The following is an 18,046-nucleotide window of genomic DNA, read 5'->3' on the forward strand; positions in this document are numbered from 1 at the left end:
ATGCATGACTGTATGACTGCAGTATTTCCTTAAGTACCCCATTTTGCCCTTCCCTCCCCTACTTAATTTTTATTAGGATGGGGATGAAAACGTAGAGGGCGGAAATAGCTGAACTATATGCAAGACACTGACCTGCCTCAAACTCAAACTACAGTAAAACATACTTTTTCCAAGTAAAGACCACGTGTTGCCGCAAGTGAATTAAACCTGTGCGTATATCGTCTATTGTATAAAACTTATCATTAAAAATATGTCGAGTGTTACAAGCAGTGGTATTACTTCAAGTATTCAAGTTCGAGATGAAGATGAAAATTACGATTTAATAGAAACGTTAAATAAATCAGGAGTTTCGGTGGTATCAACTAAAAATCGTTTTTCAAAGCCGGCATTTGAGTACGAACTAGGAAAAGTTTCGGAATCGTTGAGGAAAAACGGAGTTGAATTAATTATAAAGAGTATTTGTTTAGTTGGAGGATCACTTAAATATGCCGTTCGAATTGGCGATATTAAACTGGTCAAACTGCGGATTCGCCAAGGTGTAAATGTTAATAGTTCAGGACGAAAAGGCAGTTCTCCTCTACACCTAGCAGCATGGTATGGACATCCCAAGATCATTAAGCTTCTTATTAATAATGGAGCACGTCTTGATTCTGTATTAAATGGACCAATAAAAAATGGATTTACGCCGCTACATCTTGCATGCTTAAATAATAAAGTTAAGTGTGTCAAAGTTCTATTAAAATATGGAGCTAGTGTTACCCCAAAATGCGCCGATGTTCACCATCCAATCCACATCGCTGTGTTTAAGAACTATGTTAAAATAGCGGCGTTGCTTTTGGACAATGGCGCAGACGTAAATCTACGATTTAACAATAAATTCTTTCATAATAAATGGGACCAACCAATTTTTTGGAAGGACATGGATTTAACGCTGTTACACTGCTCGATTGCTCGAAAAGACGACGAAATGACAGCATTATTGTTGGAGCATAGAGCTGATATTCATTTAAATACAAGGTCGAATAAAACATCATTGATGCATGCTGTTGAAGCAAATGATCCCAAGTTAGTTGAATCATTTTTGGCGAAAGGCGCGAATCCCAACGATCGAGATATTTATGGTGAACCAGTATTGTTTTACCTGGTCGTAAATGCCAATAATCAATCTATTTATTATAGTAGACAAGAATTTTATTCTGATTTAAAGAAATTGAAAATAATAGAACTTTTATACGCTGCTGGAGCTGACGTCAATGTGAAATTTGGATCAAACAAATCTTATGATTCACTTGTTCACTACACGTGTATGTATGGACATCTATCGGTCACCGGATTTATACTTCTTGAGACCAATTTCGATTGTAGGAACATTAATTATGCAGTAATTGAGGTTTCAAAATTAATAGAGGAAGCTATCTCCCCAAATGATCAACATGATTTGGAATACATTTTATGTCTTAAGAATTATTTTTGTTGTTTGAAAATAGAATTATTGTATTACATATTTAGTAGACATATGATTGGTTTCCCAATTAAAGAAGAATTACTATCGGCAATACACTCATCTTCAGGCCACGACAGCAGCCCAGAAAAAAATGTGCCAGAGCTTGAACATATTAAAAAAAGAGTTGACGATAATATCAGAAATTTAAAACAAATAACAATTGGAAATACTAAAATTTCTTTTTGGTATGTATTGAATTGTAAAATGACGGAGTTAGTAAAACTTTCATTTCAGAAAGATTTTCGGAGTTTATGTCTAGATGATTATACCGAGGAATTGTTTAACTATTATGACATTGTTAGAATTCGTTTAAAAACTGCCATTAAAAGAAGTATCTTGATAGAAAAAAGTAGAGAAATAGTATTTGATTTATTTCACACTCATTTACTGTATGAATGTTGCGAAACAATTGCAACATCTTTTAATGATAAAGAATTAGAAGATTTTATAAATCTTTGTAGTAACAACATAGTTTGCTAACTTTTATTTGATGTTATGTATATATATTTTACAATAAATATTTAATACTGTTGAAAACTTTCTGTTCTTTTATTTTGTAGGCTAAGAAGGTAAATGTCCCAATTGGGAACTGACCAGTGGACGTGGCTTAAAAAACATGGCTACGTATTGTGTGCAAGTAAAGAGTTACTGATATGTTTACATTAGATTAGTGTTGTGAATTTTATTTATTTATGTTTACTATCGAGGAAATATTTAACTGGGTCGGATCAAATCCAGCTCAGAAGAACATTAAAGATGCCGAGAGAATAATAGCAGCGGGTCATTTACTAAAATGTGGTAAAAATATTGAAAGTATAAACAGTGATGTTGTGACTTTTTCGGCATTGTGTTTACAAACATCTCATCTGAAAGAAAAACCTCACGAAATTGAGGGATCAGTATCAAAATCTAAAAAAATTTTAAGTCTAAAATGCTCATGCAAGGCTGGCAAAGGAACACAATGTAAACATGTAGTAGCTGCTTTATTATATTGTTACCGGTAAGTAATTTTCTAACCTCAATTTTCACAGAAAAAATGATATTAATTATTTAATGACATTAATTTTAATTTTAGGAAAGGAAATCAACTAGATGTCTTATCTGCGACTGATAAAAAATGTGGATGAAAAAATAAGCAAGAAAAAATTGTTAAAGAATATAATTCAACACCAATCCTCCAGCATGCTTGTTTTTCAAAGGTAAAACGTAAATATGTAAGTAGCCAAAATGTAACAGAAGACCCGGTAGCTGCGAATAATTCTTTAAGTCAGCAAGATGCTGATGAAGATCTTGATGATGTTTACGAAGGTGAAGTCTATGAAGAAGTTGTTTCTACGAGTGTTATAAAACGCAAGTGTCCAGAATGGATCGACGTAAAAAAGCTTACTGAAGATGAAAAAAAGCTAATAGTTGAAAAAGTTCGGACTAGATTGAAAGACTCGGCGTTTTCTAAGCATTAGTAAAAATAATTAAATATAGTGGTGTATTTTTATTGATTTGTGTTTATAAGCTTTAATGTTAATATTTTTTTGATTATTTTGATTTTTTTGATTTACTACCACAACCATTCACAGCGCAATAAACTCTACTTTTATTTTTCAAACGAGGGTTTAATTTAATGAGTTCCATTTTAGAATAATTAATTTTTTTTTATTTTTTAATTAATTTTTATGAATTATTTTATATACTTGTATACTAAAGTGCACACTACAACTAGTATTTTTTTTTGCCACCAGACGTCGTGATCGAAATGGTCAGTTCCCAATACCGGAACGACGAAGGATATAAGACTGATTTTTATCGTTTTAAAAATATTCAAATTAATTATAAAGCAAAATAATTTCTTACATCATATAAAATAGACATTTACCAATTTAAAAATAATCAAATTAATTCATTTTTCTTAAATTTAATATAAAAAAAAAAATTTTTTTCTATGACACCCAAAAGACCCAATACCGGAACGCTGAAATAGCCTTGTCCCAATACGGGAATTCGGCTGTCCTAATACCGAAACAGTAAATAAAATAAGTTATTTTTTGTATTTATTCATGGTGAAAATATTAATAATTATTAAATAATATTAATATAAAATGAGTATGAATGTAGCAGACATCAGAGAACTTTAAAATTATAAATAAATAAGATAAATAATTAAAAAAATAATATTTACGATAAAAGCACTATTAGTTTCAAAATTTTTTGAATTTCAATTTTTTAAATTTAAGATTATTAATTATTTACTCGATTTATTAATAATTTTAAATTTGTCTGATGTCTGCTATATCACACCCATAATGTAAAATGTATTTAAAATTTTTAAATGATTGAATATTCAATGAAAATAAATATTTTGAACTAAAGAATAGAAACAAAATAAATCATTTGAGGTTATACTAGAAAAATAATTTTAAAAGAACTAAAAATAAAAATTTATTTTTTATGATTTAAATTAGATTTTATCTATACTTAATCTATTTTTTATAACAATCATACATACTGCATTAAATATTAGGGCTCCAGTAATAATTAATATTGTACTTGATTTAGCCTTAGTTAATGTCTATCGATAACATTAATATGATTGGCTGTTCCGGTACTGGGCACGGGTTCATTTTGGTGTACCAATAGACGAACAGTAAAATTGATATAATAATACTATTTTTTTCATATTTTTAAAATGTTTTCTTGAATTTCATATCATTCAAGATGCATATACAAAAACAAAATTATTGAAAAGTAATTCTATGCATTTTCTACAAGTTTAAGACCATTGACTGATTTCTTAGCAAAACCATTAAGAGACATGAAAAAGTCATGAATCCGAGACTATTGCTCTAATTAACATTTTTTTTCATATTTTAAATATTTTCTAAAATCTATTTCATATCTTATTTTTTAACTGAAGGATTAAGGTTTCAAATAAAGAAAGTTTTATTTAGTTTCATCACGTACGATTTAGAATATAATATAATGATTATCAAATCGTTCCGATATTGGGTCTTGTTCCGGTATTGGGACATTTACCTTATTTCATTTTTTTTATAGCACCAACTCCTTTTTTCCTTATTTATGGTAAAAATTATCTAACAAGAATTGATATTATTGTTTTTTTTTTTTTTTTGCGGAAATTAAAAAAAAACTTTATTTTTGACAAATTAATAGAATTTATTATTTTCTTGTTTAGAAATATCAGCATTATAACCATTTACAACAATGTAGGTATGAGAAAAGTAATAACAGCACTTACAAATGAAATTGACGAGAGCACCAGTGAGGGACTGACAGTGATGGTAATAGGAGATTGTAACGCTAGGGTAGGGGAAAGCAGGGGCTACGTATACTGTGATTGGGAAAAAGACTTTCAAAGCATCAGAAGCTCCCAGGACAAGATTATCAATGTGGAAGGCCGTTTATTAATCAAGTTATGCGAAGAAATGGGCATAAGCATCGCCAATGGCAGTGTCAAAGGGGATGAAGAAGGAAGGGTCACGTTCGTCGGTGGAAGTAGTGAAGTATGTGCATCAGTCCTGGATCTCGTGATATGTGTAGGAATACAATGCTTACAGACAATTAAGAAACTCACGATTGGAACAAGACCTGAATCTGACCATTTGCCGGTCAAGGTGATAATCGAAAGAGATTATAAACAGCCCGTAGAAGAGACAAGTGCAGCGCCGAATGAAACAACTGGCTATACGAAAAGGAAAGAAACTCTCAGGTGGGCAGCAGAGAAAGCCGAAGCATATGCTGAGTTACTGATGGAGAGATGGGAGGAGTTTGACCTAGACGCAGACCCTGTTTCATGGCAGAGGCTAAAAACAGCAATAGCAGACACAGCAAAGAACTGCGGCATGATAAAAAAGAAAAAGGCCAAGAGAAGCAGCTATATGGAACCCTGGTACAATCCTGAATGCAGACAGGCAAAGAAAAAGGTATGGAAAATGCTGAAACAGTATCTACAGGATGAAAATAAAGAAAACAAAGCATTACTAGTCCAAAGCAGAAAAATCTTCCGCACTACAAAAGACATGGCAGAGAAAGAGTGGAAAAACGAAAAGTGGACTCAACTCAATAAATGTCGAGACATGTCGGCCTGGTGGAGAACTATTAACGCCTACAGAGGAAAATACATCAACATGCCAAGTGAGGAAATCAGCGGGCAGCAATGGATTGAGCATTTCTCCTCCCTGCTGAACTGTAACCCCATCAGTTCACCCAAAACCTTAAGCACAGAGAGCGCAGACAGCAATATTAATGTAGTAAGAGACAACACCCTGGATGAGAATTTTACAATGCTGGAATTACAAAGAACTTTGAAGACACTGAAGAACGGAAAAGCCGCTGGAGAAGATGGAATAACGGCGGAGTTCATCAAGAACATCCCCGGAGAGAGACAACCTGAACTCCTGAACGCAATCAACAAAATCTGGACATCAGGAAAGCTACCAGAGGGATGGAATACGGCTATAATAGTCCCCATTTTCAAAACAGGGGAAGCAAATAATCCAGCCAACTACAGAGGAATCTCCTTACTGGACACTGGATACAAGATTCTGACCAACCTGATGGCGAAAAGGATCAACCTCTGGCTAGAAGAAAAAGGTTGTATAAGAGAAAGTCAGGCTGGATACAGACAAAATAGAGGAACCAGGGATCATGTCTTTGTCCTCAATACGCTCATCAACAATAGACTCAAACAACCAGGGGGCAAACTGTATATATGCTTCGTGGATTATAAAAATGCGTTTGATAGAACAAACAGGGAAAAGCTACTCGAAAAACTTCATAGGCTGGGGATAAATGGAAGAATGCATAATATGATCAAAAATATATACAACAGCACCTGGAACCAGATACAAGTTGGCGATAAAGTAACTGGTAAATTTGAGTCAACAAGCGGGGTACGTCAAGGATGTGCCTTGAGTGCGGCCTTATATAATATCTACACCGATGACATCGACGATATATGGAGCGAGAAGAATATTGGTGGTACAACGATGGGCACCAAAAGATTCCATGTTATTAAATATGCAGATGATATAGCAATGGTCTCGGACACAGCAACAGGGCTCCAGAACATGCTGCAGTCTCTGGAAAAGTACGCACCAAAGAATGACCTGCTCGTAAACAAAAAGAAGACTGTAATTATGATAGTAAAAAGAGGACGACGTGACAATGAGAAAACAAAATGGACATATGAGGGAGCGGAACTAGATATTGTGCAGGAATTCAAGTATCTCGGATATTGGTTCACATGCGGAGGAAGTTTTAAAAAGCACACCAGGTGGCTAGCAGGAAAAACAAGACAGGCGATAAACTCAACGTGGGGATTGATCAAAAGAGCAGGACGTTCAAGACTAAGAGATCGTTTATATCTTTACAGTACATTGGCTAACTCTGGTGCAATGTATGGAGTGGAAATCTGGGGATGGGCGCCCAATAGCATCTTCGAGAAATTATATGCCAAAGCCAATAAAATGGCATTGGGAGTCGCCAAAAACACGCCCGAGTACTTGTGGAGAGCGGAAGCGGATGTACCGAGTTACTTATATGTAACAAGAAAGAGAGCAAGCGACTACCTGGTGGACATTATGAAAATGGAAGAGCACAGATGGCCAAGGAAGTGCCTCAGAGAAGAATGTAGAAACATTCTTAATGGAAACCCGTCAAGATGGAGTAAGGACCTGATGAAAGCTCTGAAGGAAATAAATGCCGAGGACATACCAGAATTAATCTGGAATAAAGCTGAACCAGAACAAATAGCGGAGCGACTGGAAGCAGGACTACAACACTATTATGATGCGCAGAACAGCAGCAACAATAAAAAGATTCAGGAGTCATCTTTTAGTCAATTATATAAGTTTGTAAAAACATGCACATCAGCTGAACCATTTTGGAGCGATCCATCTATTGATAGTTGGATGAAGGAGATTTGGGCTAGACTCAGGTGTGGAAATTATGGAAAGGCACATAAGAAAGGTTTTCGTAACACCGAATGTGATATATGCTCGGGTGAACCAGAGACAGTCAATCATCTTTTTGTCTGCGCAGAGGCCAGAAAGTTGTGCTCAGACAAAGTAAGAGTCAAACTACAGAAACTTACAGATGGTAAATATGATGCAGACCTGGACACATGTGTTAGACACGTGCTACGAGGTCCACCAATAAAGGAGGTCTGTATATTATTCAAGAATATCGGAAAGAAAAAGGTTGGAGAGCTATAAGAAGGACAAGTGCAATCAGCGAGAGCGATACTACCAATGAAACTAAGCATAACAAAAGTGCAAAGAGTTATTTAGATTTATATATATATATATATATATATATATATATATATATATATATATATATATATATTAAAAATATGTATGTTGGATATTTGATATTTATTCAGTTATTATCGTATTAAATTATTAAAATAAAGTTAAAGTAATCGTAAGTGAAATATGTATGAATGCTTGTAAATATCAAGCTGTACTTCTGGGAATAATAAATAATAATAATATTTTCTTGTTTGACTTAAAAAAATTTCTAAGATGCGACCTTATTACTAGTAGGATTCTCAGGGAGATCTAATATAAGTTTATATCTTAAGTCTTCAGCAAATCGACGTCATAAGTCTTTAGAAAGTCTGAAGCAAGACACTTGGAGTTAAGATAATTTTTCGTAGTTAAAAAAAAATTTACTGTTATTATTAACTAGAGGATTTTTCAAATTTAAGCTGATATTGAATGGACCAATAATGATTATTTTATTTCAACAATTATTACAAAATAAAACGATCAGTTCCAGTGTGTCCACATGCCGGCGATGTCGGACTTTGTGAAATGGTACAGCATTTACAAATGTGGAATCACCTCTCCCTGAGTGGTGCTATTGATAACCGAATAATTGAATACATGGACCAACAACACGAACACTTTGTAAATCCTACGTAGGCAAAAATGGACATTACATGCCGTCAAGTTTTCTTGGCTACACGGAAAAAAAAAATATTGTGCTCACCACTCAACGGTATCGTGATATTCACTCTCCTCGGTTGGTTATACTTTGGATTCGGAAAGTGTTGGTCTATCGGATTATGATTATCGCGATCCAGGCGGATCCCGAAATCATAAGATCGTTTTGCTATAGTAACGATCCGTTCTGTTATAATAATGGCAAATGCCCATAAAAAGTTTGAGGTTAAAATAGATGAATTTTTAACTTTAACTTTATTACGATTTTATTTTTAGTTGAAATGAATCATCACATGTTAATAATTCTAATAAGTGCAATAAAAAATTATTATTTAATATCAAGAAATATAATCAAGTAATAGAATATACGTAAGTAATTGATGTAAATTTTTTATTTAATAGTTTGATGGTTATGAGTGGTGGCGCTTAAAAAGTAGATCGCGATAAACACGATCCGTTTTGGTATGATATAGATGCGCCCTGATTAAAAGAAACAATTCAAATCGATTCAAAACAATTCAAAAAAAAAAATTTTTAATCGTTTTAAATATTTTCGAATCGACTTAATAGAAAATGTTTTTTAAGTGTGAATGAAAATGAATTGTTTTGAATCGACGTATACGAAAAGATTAAAAAAGAATTAAAATAATTTAGTTTTTCAAATATTTCCAAATACTTCTGAATCGACAAAAAATAGTTGAATTTCTGGTTCGTCGAGGCGATTTAAAAAGATTCAATCCGATTTAATTTTGTAAATTGTTTTAAATACATTTTAATCGACAAATAGTAAACTAATTTCGGATTCGTAGGCAGATTCAAAAAACAATTCATAACGATTTGATATTTCAAATAGCTTCAAATACTTTTGAATCGACATATAATAGTTGAATTTCTGATACATAAGGAGATTTAGAACAATTAAAAACGATTCAGTACTTCAAATTGTTTTGAATACTTTCAAATCGACAAATAATATTGAATTTCCGTTCTGTATGAAGATTCGAAATGATTAGAAACGACTTGTTTTTTTTAAATTATTTTAAATACTTTTCAATTGACATATAATAGTTGAATTTCTGATCCATAAGACGATTTAGAACAATTAAAAACGATTCAATTTTTCAAATTGTTACGAATACTTTTAAAATTATACTTTTTAACGATTCGCAAAATCAAAATTTTTTTACACCACGTAAATAATTATCTTGTATCAAAATTTTTGTCCTCAAGTCAACATATATTTTGATACCCGATGAAAAAAGTTTTTGTCTAATTATATATAATTATATATGTTCATATATATAATCATATATGATTATATATAATCACATATGAAGTTATATATAATCATGCATGATTATATATAATTATATATGACCCCATACATAGTTAGATCTGATCATATCTGGCTGTTATTAGCCCATATATAAGTCTATATATGATCAGATCTAATTATATATGACTCTATATATAATTAGACATGATAATACTTGGCTGTCAACTCCATTTACTACCATATATAAGTCTATATATGATCAGATCTAAGTATATATAAGTCTATACATAATTAGGTCTGTTTAGACATGACTGATACAAATCCATATAAATTAGATCTGATCAGACATGGCTACTATAAATTCATGTATGCTCGTGCATAAGTTTATATATAATTGGATCTGATCAGACATGACTGATATAAAGTTTGTAACGGGTTTTTCACCACCGGGGATCTACCGGAGTGAAGTCCGAGTACACTTACTATTTGACAACCTTGGTCAGAACCCTTCAAGTTGGGCGCCAGGTGATTTTATAATCACCAAATAAATAATTAGTAAAATGTCGGCTCAGGGTGGCGGATCGGGGAAAGGTCAAGCAGTTAAGATTACGATAAAATAAGTGATCAGAATTAAACAAATTAGTCGTATATTCAATAGACAAAATAACTGATTGGTTTCACACAAATTGTCGGTTACACAAACATAATAAATGCCGTTGTCGGCTTGACTCGATATAAACCAAAGTACAACAAAACGTTGTTGATCGGAAACAGTCAGTTTTGCTAAAAAAAAAAATAACAGTCAGTTGTCGAAAGAAAAAAAAAACTCGTCGTTTATTTCATCAACACACTCGACGTAGTTCTTAACGAAATACTCGAAGTGACGTCAGAGTATTTTACATGGCAAGACTCGGCTGCCGCAACGAATGAGAAGGAGATAATCCGTAATTCTCGGAATTGCTCGATTGGAATAAAATAAAATATAAAATAATATTTTATTTCAGTAACGCGTAATTTCACTATCATACAGTTGTCACGGAGAATTAATTAATAATTATTACACGACCACGGTTTACTAGTTCACTTACAAATCGGTTGCACACTGTGTTCAGGTTTCGGACCGAGGCTTCGGCATGTTCCCAGTCGTCAGGCTATCGCTCACTCGGAATTTCGGTGTCGGTCACTTTAATTAATCTTTGATCAATAATCGGATTGTTGAAAACTCGGAATCGAAATAGGTCGGTTGGTCGGAGTCGAATTGTTCAAATACAAAAACGCGGCCGTTCAGTCCGGTCTATCCCCGATCTCCCGTTTCAATCCATGCGGTCGATCGATGGCTCAGTTAAAGTCGAAATTTTTTATTCTAGATGTCACTAGAATTTGCTCATCCGGTAACTATTGATTATTTCCAATAAATTCAAACCACGAGTCGATGTCGAATTTTCCATCATGTTACAAGTTATATGTAGTTATATATATATATTACATAATATGACAATTTTTTAATATAAATGTTATTAAATTTTTATTTTGTCAACTATCAAATAAACTTAAATTCCCAATACTTAAAAAATGTTCAAAGGTTTCGGCAGCAATTTAAAAGTATTAATCGATATCGATTTATATACGAATATTTATAAGTTTATAGATAAATAGATTTGATTATATGTATCTATTGAATTCTATTGTAATTTATGTACAAAATCAAGTTCATTATTAGGTGCATTATTTACGTATGATGTATCGACTTGATTATTTGAGTTAAGTAATGCCATAAACTTTTCTTTATTGTAAGTTCATAACAGACTAGAGGATCAGAGTACAATCCAGCGATCACTAAAGTTAAGCAGCATCGGCGTAGGTCATTGATTGGATGGGTGACCTCGTAGTAAAGTGGTGGTCAACGAATAGGATTTTTTTTTTTTTATTTAAATTTAATCGATATTTATATTGATGAAATCAATAAATCCTAATTAAATTACTTAATTAATAATTTAAAGGTATTCTAAATGAGATCCAATCATATATAGACGATTATGCATAATTATATATGATTAGACAAAAACTTTTTTCATCGGGTACTTAGTAGAAAAATTTTTATTTGTTTCAAGAATAAAGATGTGTTAGCTTTTTGTAGTAATATTGCATTTTCTTGTTTAACGAAATTTAAATTTCTCGGAACTAGCACTATTCGCCCCATGAAAAAGATTCATCAAAAAAATATATCTTACATATGTATAAAAAATATATTTTTGTTATACTTGCTCCAAAGGTTCAACCTTTAAGCGCTGGGTGGCGTCCGTAAAGGGACTCTTTTTTAGAGACTCTACTATACCGTCTTTTTTTCACGGCCTAGACCGTGAAGTTTTACCCCCTCCTTTTTTTTACGAACTTTTCGTGTACAGCTTGGAGCATTAATGCCTGGTTACATTATTTCTCACTCGTAGTCAATCTATTGAAATGTATAGTAAGCGCTTGAAAAATAATGTTGGTTACACTGGAGGGCACGTAAAACATGAACTTGGCATATTTGTGATGTTGTTAATTAGAATGGCTAGTAGTGGAAGAATTTGACAGTTTTAGGTAAACAAATAAATATAAACAGTGGAAGAGATTATCTTTATTGTGAATTAATTCGAATCAATAAAATTGTCGGAATTTATTTCATTAATACGCCGAACTTTTTTATAGATAATTAATTTAATTAATATTTAAGTTTTAAAATAAATTATAATTTTATAAATTATCAATTTATTTAGAATATTTTTCAACATATTTCTTCACAATATCTAACATGTCCAGATTCACTTTCCCTTAAGCATCTATCAATGTGAGCATTTAATGAGAAATAAATCTCATGAGAAATAAATCCAGGTCAATATGGAGCATATGATTCATTAAATGCTCACATTGTAGATGATTAAGTGAATCTGCTCATGTTAGATATTGTGAAGGAATATGTTGAAACAAATTGTAAATAAATTAATAATTTATAAAATTATAATTTATTTTAAAACTTAAATATTAATTCAATGAATTAACAATAGAAAAGTTCGACATGTTAATGAAATAAAATCCGACAATTTTATTGATTCGAATTAATTCACATTAAAGATAACCTCTTTCACTGTTTATATTTATTTGTTTACTTAAAACTGTCAAATTCTTCCACTACTAGCCATCCTAATTAACAACATCACAAATATGCCAAGTTCACGTTTTACTTGCGCTCCAGTGTAACCAACATTATTTTTCAAGCGCTTACCATACATTTCAATAGATTGACTACGAGTGAGAAATAATGTGACCAGGCATTAATGCTCCAAGCTGTACACCCAGACGAAATTGAGAGAGATCGTAAAAAAAAAGTCTATATTAAATTGGTGTAATACCGTACGATGGACGGTGTGGCTCAATAACTTATAGATCAAATTGAATGGCATATAGTATAGTGCCGGATAGCTCAACTGGTAGAGCACTCGGCGCGATACCGACATGGTCTGGGTTCGATTCCCAGTTCGAGCAATCTGTATTTTTTCTCAATTTATCTATAAATTGTCTTATTGAGAAGGTTTGCATGTTTTAAGTTTCCACTATATTAAAATGGTATTGAAGGGAAAAAAAATTATTATCGTTATTATTATTGTTGGTATTATTATTGTTATTGTTATTATTATTATTGTTATTGTTATTGTTATTGTTATTGTTATTGTTATTGTTATTGTTATTGTTATTATTATTATTATTATTGTTGTTCTTGTTGTTGTTGTTCTTGTTGTTGTTGTTGTTGTTGTTGTTGTTGTTGTTGTTGTTGTTGTTGTTGTTGTTGTTGTTGTTGTTGTTGTTGTTGTTGTTGTTGTTGTTGTTGTTGTTGTTGTTGTTGTTGTTGTTGTTGTTGTTGTTGTTGTTGTTGTTGTTGTTGTTGTTGTTGTTGTTGTTGTTGTTGTTGTTGTTGTTGTTGTTGTTGTTGTTGTTGTTGTTGTTGTTGTTGTTGTTGTTGTTGTTGTTGTTGTTGTTGTTGTTGTTGTTGTTGTTGTTGTTGTTGTTGTTGTTGTTGTTGTTGTTGTTGTTGTTGTTGTTGTTGTTGTTGTTGTTGTTGTTGTTGTCGTTGTTGTTGTCGTTGTTGTCGTTGTTGTTGTTGTTGTTGTCGTTGTTGTTGTTGTTGTTGTTGTTGTTGTTGTTGTTGTTGTTGTTGTTGTTGTTGTTGTTGTTGTTGTTGTTGTTGTTGTTGTTGTTGTTGTCGTTGTTGTTGTTGTCGTTGTTGTCGTTGTCGTTGTTGTTGTTGTTGTTGTTGTTGTTGTTGTTGTTGTCGTTGTTGTCGTTGTCGTTGTTGTTGTTGTTGTTGTTGTTGTTGTTGTTGTTGTCGTTGTTGTTGTTGTTGTTGTTGTTGTTGTTGTTGTTGTTGTTGTTGTTGTTGTTGTTGTTGTTGTTGTTGTTGTTGTTGTTGTTGTTGTTGTTGTTGTTGTTGTTGTTGTTGTTGTTGTTGTTGTTGTTGTTGTTGTTGTTGTTGTTGTTGTTGTTGTTGTTGTTGTTGTTGTTGTTGTTGTTGTTGTTGTTGTTGTTGTTGTTGTTGTTGTTGTTGTTGTTGTTGTTGTTGTTGTTGTTGTTGTTGTTGTTGTTGTTGTTGTTGTTGTTGTTGTTGTTGTTGTTGTTGTTGTTGTTGTTGTTGTTGTTGTTGTTGTTGTTGTTGTTGTTGTTGTTGTTGTTGTTGTTGTTGTTGTTGTTGTTGTTGTTGTTGTTGTTGTTGTTGTTGTTGTTGTTGTTGTTGTTGTTGTTGTTGTTGTTGTTGTTGTTGTTGTTGTTGTTGTTGTTGTTGTTGTTGTTGTTGTTGTTGTTGTTGTTGTTGTTGTTGTTGTTGTTGTTGTTGTTGTTGTTGTTGTTGTTGTTGTTGTTGTTGTTGTTGTTGTTGTTGTTGTTGTTGTTGTTGTTGTTGTTGTTGTTGTTGTTGTTGTTGTTGTTGTTGTTGTTGTTGTTGTTGTTGTTGTTGTTGTTGTTGTTGTTGTTGTTGTTGTTGTTGTTGTTGTTGTTGTTGTTGTTGTTGTTGTTGTTGTTGTTGTTGTTGTTGTTGTTGTTGTTGTTGTTGTTGTTGTTGTTGTTGTTGTTGTTGTTGTTGTTGTTGTTGTTGTTGTTGTTGTTGTTGTTGTTGTTGTTGTTGTTGTTGTTGTTGTTGTTGTTGTTGTTGTTGTTGTTGTTGTTGTTGTTGTTGTTGTTGTTGTTGTTGTTGTTGTTGTTGTTGTTGTTGTTGTTGTTGTTGTTGTTGTTGTTGTTGTTGTTGTTGTTGTTGTTGTTGTTGTTGTTGTTGTTGTTGTTGTTGTTGTTGTTGTTGTTGTTGTTGTTGTTGTTGTTGTTGTTGTTGTTGTTGTTGTTGTTGTTGTTGTTGTTGTTGTTGTTGTTGTTGTTGTTGTTGTTGTTGTTGTTGTTGTTGTTGTTGTTGTTGTTGTTGTTGTTGTTGTTGTTGTTGTTGTTGTTGTTGTTGTTGTTGTTGTTGTTGTTGTTGTTGTTGTTGTTGTTGTTGTTGTTGTTGTTGTTGTTGTTGTTGTTGTTGTTGTTGTTGTTGTTGTTGTTGTTGTTGTCGTTGTTGTCGTTGTCGTTGTTGTCGTTGTTGTTGTTGTTGTTGTTGTTGTTGTTGTTGTTGTTGTTGTTGTTGTTGTTGTTGTTGTTGTTGTTGTTGTTGTTGTTGTTGTTGTTGTTGTTGTTGTTGTTGTTGTTGTTGTTGTTGTTGTTGTTGTTGTCGTTGTTGTCGTTGTCGTTGTTGTCGTTGTTGTTGTTGTTGTTGTTGTTGTTGTTGTTGTTGTTGTTGTTGTTGTTGTTGTTGTTGTTGTTGTTGTTGTTGTTGTTGTTGTTGTTGTTGTTGTTGTTGTTGTTGTTGTTGTTGTTGTTGTTGTTGTTGTTGTTGTTGTTGTTGTTGTTGTTGTTGTTGTTGTTGTTGTTGTTGTTGTTGTTGTTGTTGTTGTTGTTGTTGTTGTTGTTGTTGTTGTTGTTGTTGTTGTTGTTGTTGTTGTTGTTGTTGTTGTTGTTGTTGTTGTTGTTGTTGTTGTTGTTGTTGTTGTTGTTGTTGTTGTTGTTGTTGTTGTTGTTGTTGTTGTTGTTGTTGTTGTTGTTGTTGTTGTTGTTGTTGTTGTTGTTGTTGTTGTTGTTGTTGTTGTTGTTGTTGTTGTTGTTGTTGTTGTTGTTGTTGTTGTTGTTGTTGTTGTTGTTGTTGTTGTTGTTGTTGTTGTTGTTGTTGTTGTTGTTGTTGTTGTTGTTGTTGTTGTTGTTGTTGTTGTTGTTGTTGTTGTTGTTGTTGTTGTTGTTGTTGTTGTTGTTGTTGTTGTTGTTGTTGTTGTTGTTGTTGTTGTTGTTGTTGTTGTTGTTGTTGTTGTTGTTGTTGTTGTTGTTGTTGTTGTTGTTGTTGTTGTTGTTGTTGTTGTTGTTGTTGTTGTTGTTGTTGTTGTTGTTGTTGTTGTTGTTGTTGTTGTTGTTGTTGTTGTTGTTGTTGTTGTTGTTGTTGTTGTTGTTGTTGTTGTTGTTGTTGTTGTTGTTGTTGTTGTTGTTGTTGTTGTTGTTGTTGTTGTTGTTGTTGTTGTTGTTGTTGTTGTTGTTGTTGTTGTTGTTGTTGTTGTTGTTGTTGTTGTTGTTGTTGTTGTTGTTGTTGTTGTTGTTGTTGTTGTTGTTGTTGTTGTTGTTGTTGTTGTTGTTGTTGTTGTTGTTGTTGTTGTTGTTGTTGTTGTTGTTGTTGTTGTTGTTGTTGTTGTTGTTGTTGTTGTTGTTGTTGTTGTTGTTGTTGTTGTTGTTGTTGTTGTTGTTGTTGTTGTTGTTGTTGTTGTTGTTGTTGTTGTTGTTGTTGTTGTTGTTGTTGTTGTTGTTGTTGTTGTTGTTGTTGTTGTTGTTGTTGTTGTTGTTGTTGTTGTTGTTGTTGTTGTTGTTGTTGTTGTTGTTGTTGTTGTTGTTGTTGTTGTTGTTGTTGTTGTTGTTGTTGTTGTTGTTGTTGTTGTTGTTGTTGTTGTTGTTGTTGTTGTTGTTGTTGTTGTTGTTGTTGTTGTTGTTGTTGTTGTTGTTGTTGTTGTTGTTGTTGTTGTTGTTGTTGTTGTTGTTGTTGTTGTTGTTGTTGTTGTTGTTGTTGTTGTTGTTGTTGTTGTTGTTGTTGTTGTTGTTGTTGTTGTTGTTGTTGTTGTTGTTGTTGTTGTTGTTGTTGTTGTTGTTGTTGTTGTTGTTGTTGTTGTTGTTGTTGTTGTTGTTGTTGTTGTTGTTGTTGTTGTTGTTGTTGTTGTTGTTGTTGTTGTTGTTGTTGTTGTTGTTGTTGTTGTTGTTGTTGTTGTTGTTGTTGTTGTTGTTGTTGTTGTTGTTGTTGTTGTTGTTGTTGTTGTTGTTGTTGTTGTTGTTGTTGTTGTTGTTGTTGTTGTTGTTGTTGTTGTTGTTGTTGTTGTTGTTGTTGTTGTTGTTGTTGTTGTTGTTGTTGTTGTTGTTGTTGTTGTTGTTGTTGTTGTTGTTGTTGTTGTTGTTGTTGTTGTTGTTGTTGTTGTTGTTGTTGTTGTTGTTGTTGTTGTTGTTGTTGTTGTTGTTGTTGTTGTTGTTGTTGTTGTTGTTGTTGTTGTTGTTGTTGTTGTTGTTGTTGTTGTTGTTGTTGTTGTTGTTGTTGTTGTTGTTGTTGTTGTTGTTGTTGTTGTTGTTGTTGTTGTTGTTGTTGTTGTTGTTGTTGTTGTTGTTGTTGTTGTTGTTGTTGTTGTTGTTGTTGTTGTTGTTGTTGTTGTTGTTGTTGTTGTTGTTCTTATTATTATTATTATTATTATTATTATTATTATTATTATTATTATTATTATTATTATTATTATTATTATTATTATTATTATTATCATTATTATTATTATTATTATTATTATTATTATTATTATTATTATTATTATTATTATTATTATTATTATTATTATTATTATTATTATTATTATTATTATTATTATTATTATGAGAATTATTCTACAAAATGTGAACTTGGCTATTTGTGCTGCCAAAAGACATTTTACAAAAAAAAATATGTCAGCTGGCAGCAGTAAGTTTATCCAATAACGACTTTGTAGACCGATTTACATCAATTCGGTAATTTAGCTCGAAATGGTCGTGGGCACAGTTCTGGGGGATAAAATGCCAGCAAGACTATTGATGAACTCGAAACCAGCGACAAATTCCGGGACTGGCCAGCAGGATCAACCAGTTTCCAGATTTTTTATCATTGTTAACGGTGATTTCTGAGATATGAGTAACAAATTATAATTTATTTTACAAAATTAACATACTTATATTTCGTTGCTACTCAGTTACTGTATTTCG

The 18,046-nt window shown here is 32.3% G+C and overlaps 2 protein-coding genes and 1 pseudogene across 2 annotated transcripts; 2 read left to right on the forward strand and 1 right to left on the reverse strand.

The window, feature by feature from the left end:
- The first annotated feature begins 250 nt into the window (after positions 1-250).
- On the forward strand, positions 251-2,964 carry LOC103569885 (ankyrin-3-like). The gene is made up of 4 exons (XM_053743252.1): positions 251-1,381; positions 2,212-2,504; positions 2,580-2,598; positions 2,641-2,964. The coding sequence occupies exons 1-4, from the start codon at positions 251-253 to the stop codon at positions 2,962-2,964; spliced, it is 1,767 nt and encodes a 588-aa protein (XP_053599227.1).
- Positions 2,965-4,728: 1,764 nt separating this feature from the next.
- LOC103569884 (uncharacterized) lies at positions 4,729-7,731 on the forward strand. The gene has a single exon (XM_014442324.2). It carries the CDS (start codon positions 4,729-4,731, stop codon positions 7,729-7,731), a length of 3,003 nt encoding a protein of 1,000 aa, XP_014297810.2.
- Positions 7,732-14,905: 7,174 nt separating this feature from the next.
- Positions 14,906-17,435, reverse strand: LOC128669067 (GATA zinc finger domain-containing protein 10-like; annotated as a pseudogene).
- Positions 17,436-18,046: the final 611 nt, after the last annotated feature.

The sequence above is a fragment of the Microplitis demolitor genome, chromosome 2 (genome assembly GCF_026212275.2).
Source record: "Microplitis demolitor isolate Queensland-Clemson2020A chromosome 2, iyMicDemo2.1a, whole genome shotgun sequence".
Lineage (NCBI taxonomy): Eukaryota > Metazoa > Arthropoda > Insecta > Hymenoptera > Braconidae > Microplitis > Microplitis demolitor.

Bases quoted from the DNA above. Each gene is read 5' to 3' on its own strand.
- LOC103569885 (XM_053743252.1), top strand. From the start codon at position 251: ATGTCGAGTGTTACAAGCAGTGGTATTACTTCAAGTATTCAAGTTCGA. The intron at 1,382-2,211 runs GTAATTGAGGTT...TTTACTATCGAG, and splicing joins GTAGGAACATTAATTATGCA to GAAATATTTAACTGGGTCGG.
- LOC103569884 (XM_014442324.2), top strand. From the start codon at position 4,729: ATGAGAAAAGTAATAACAGCACTTACAAATGAAATTGACGAGAGCACC.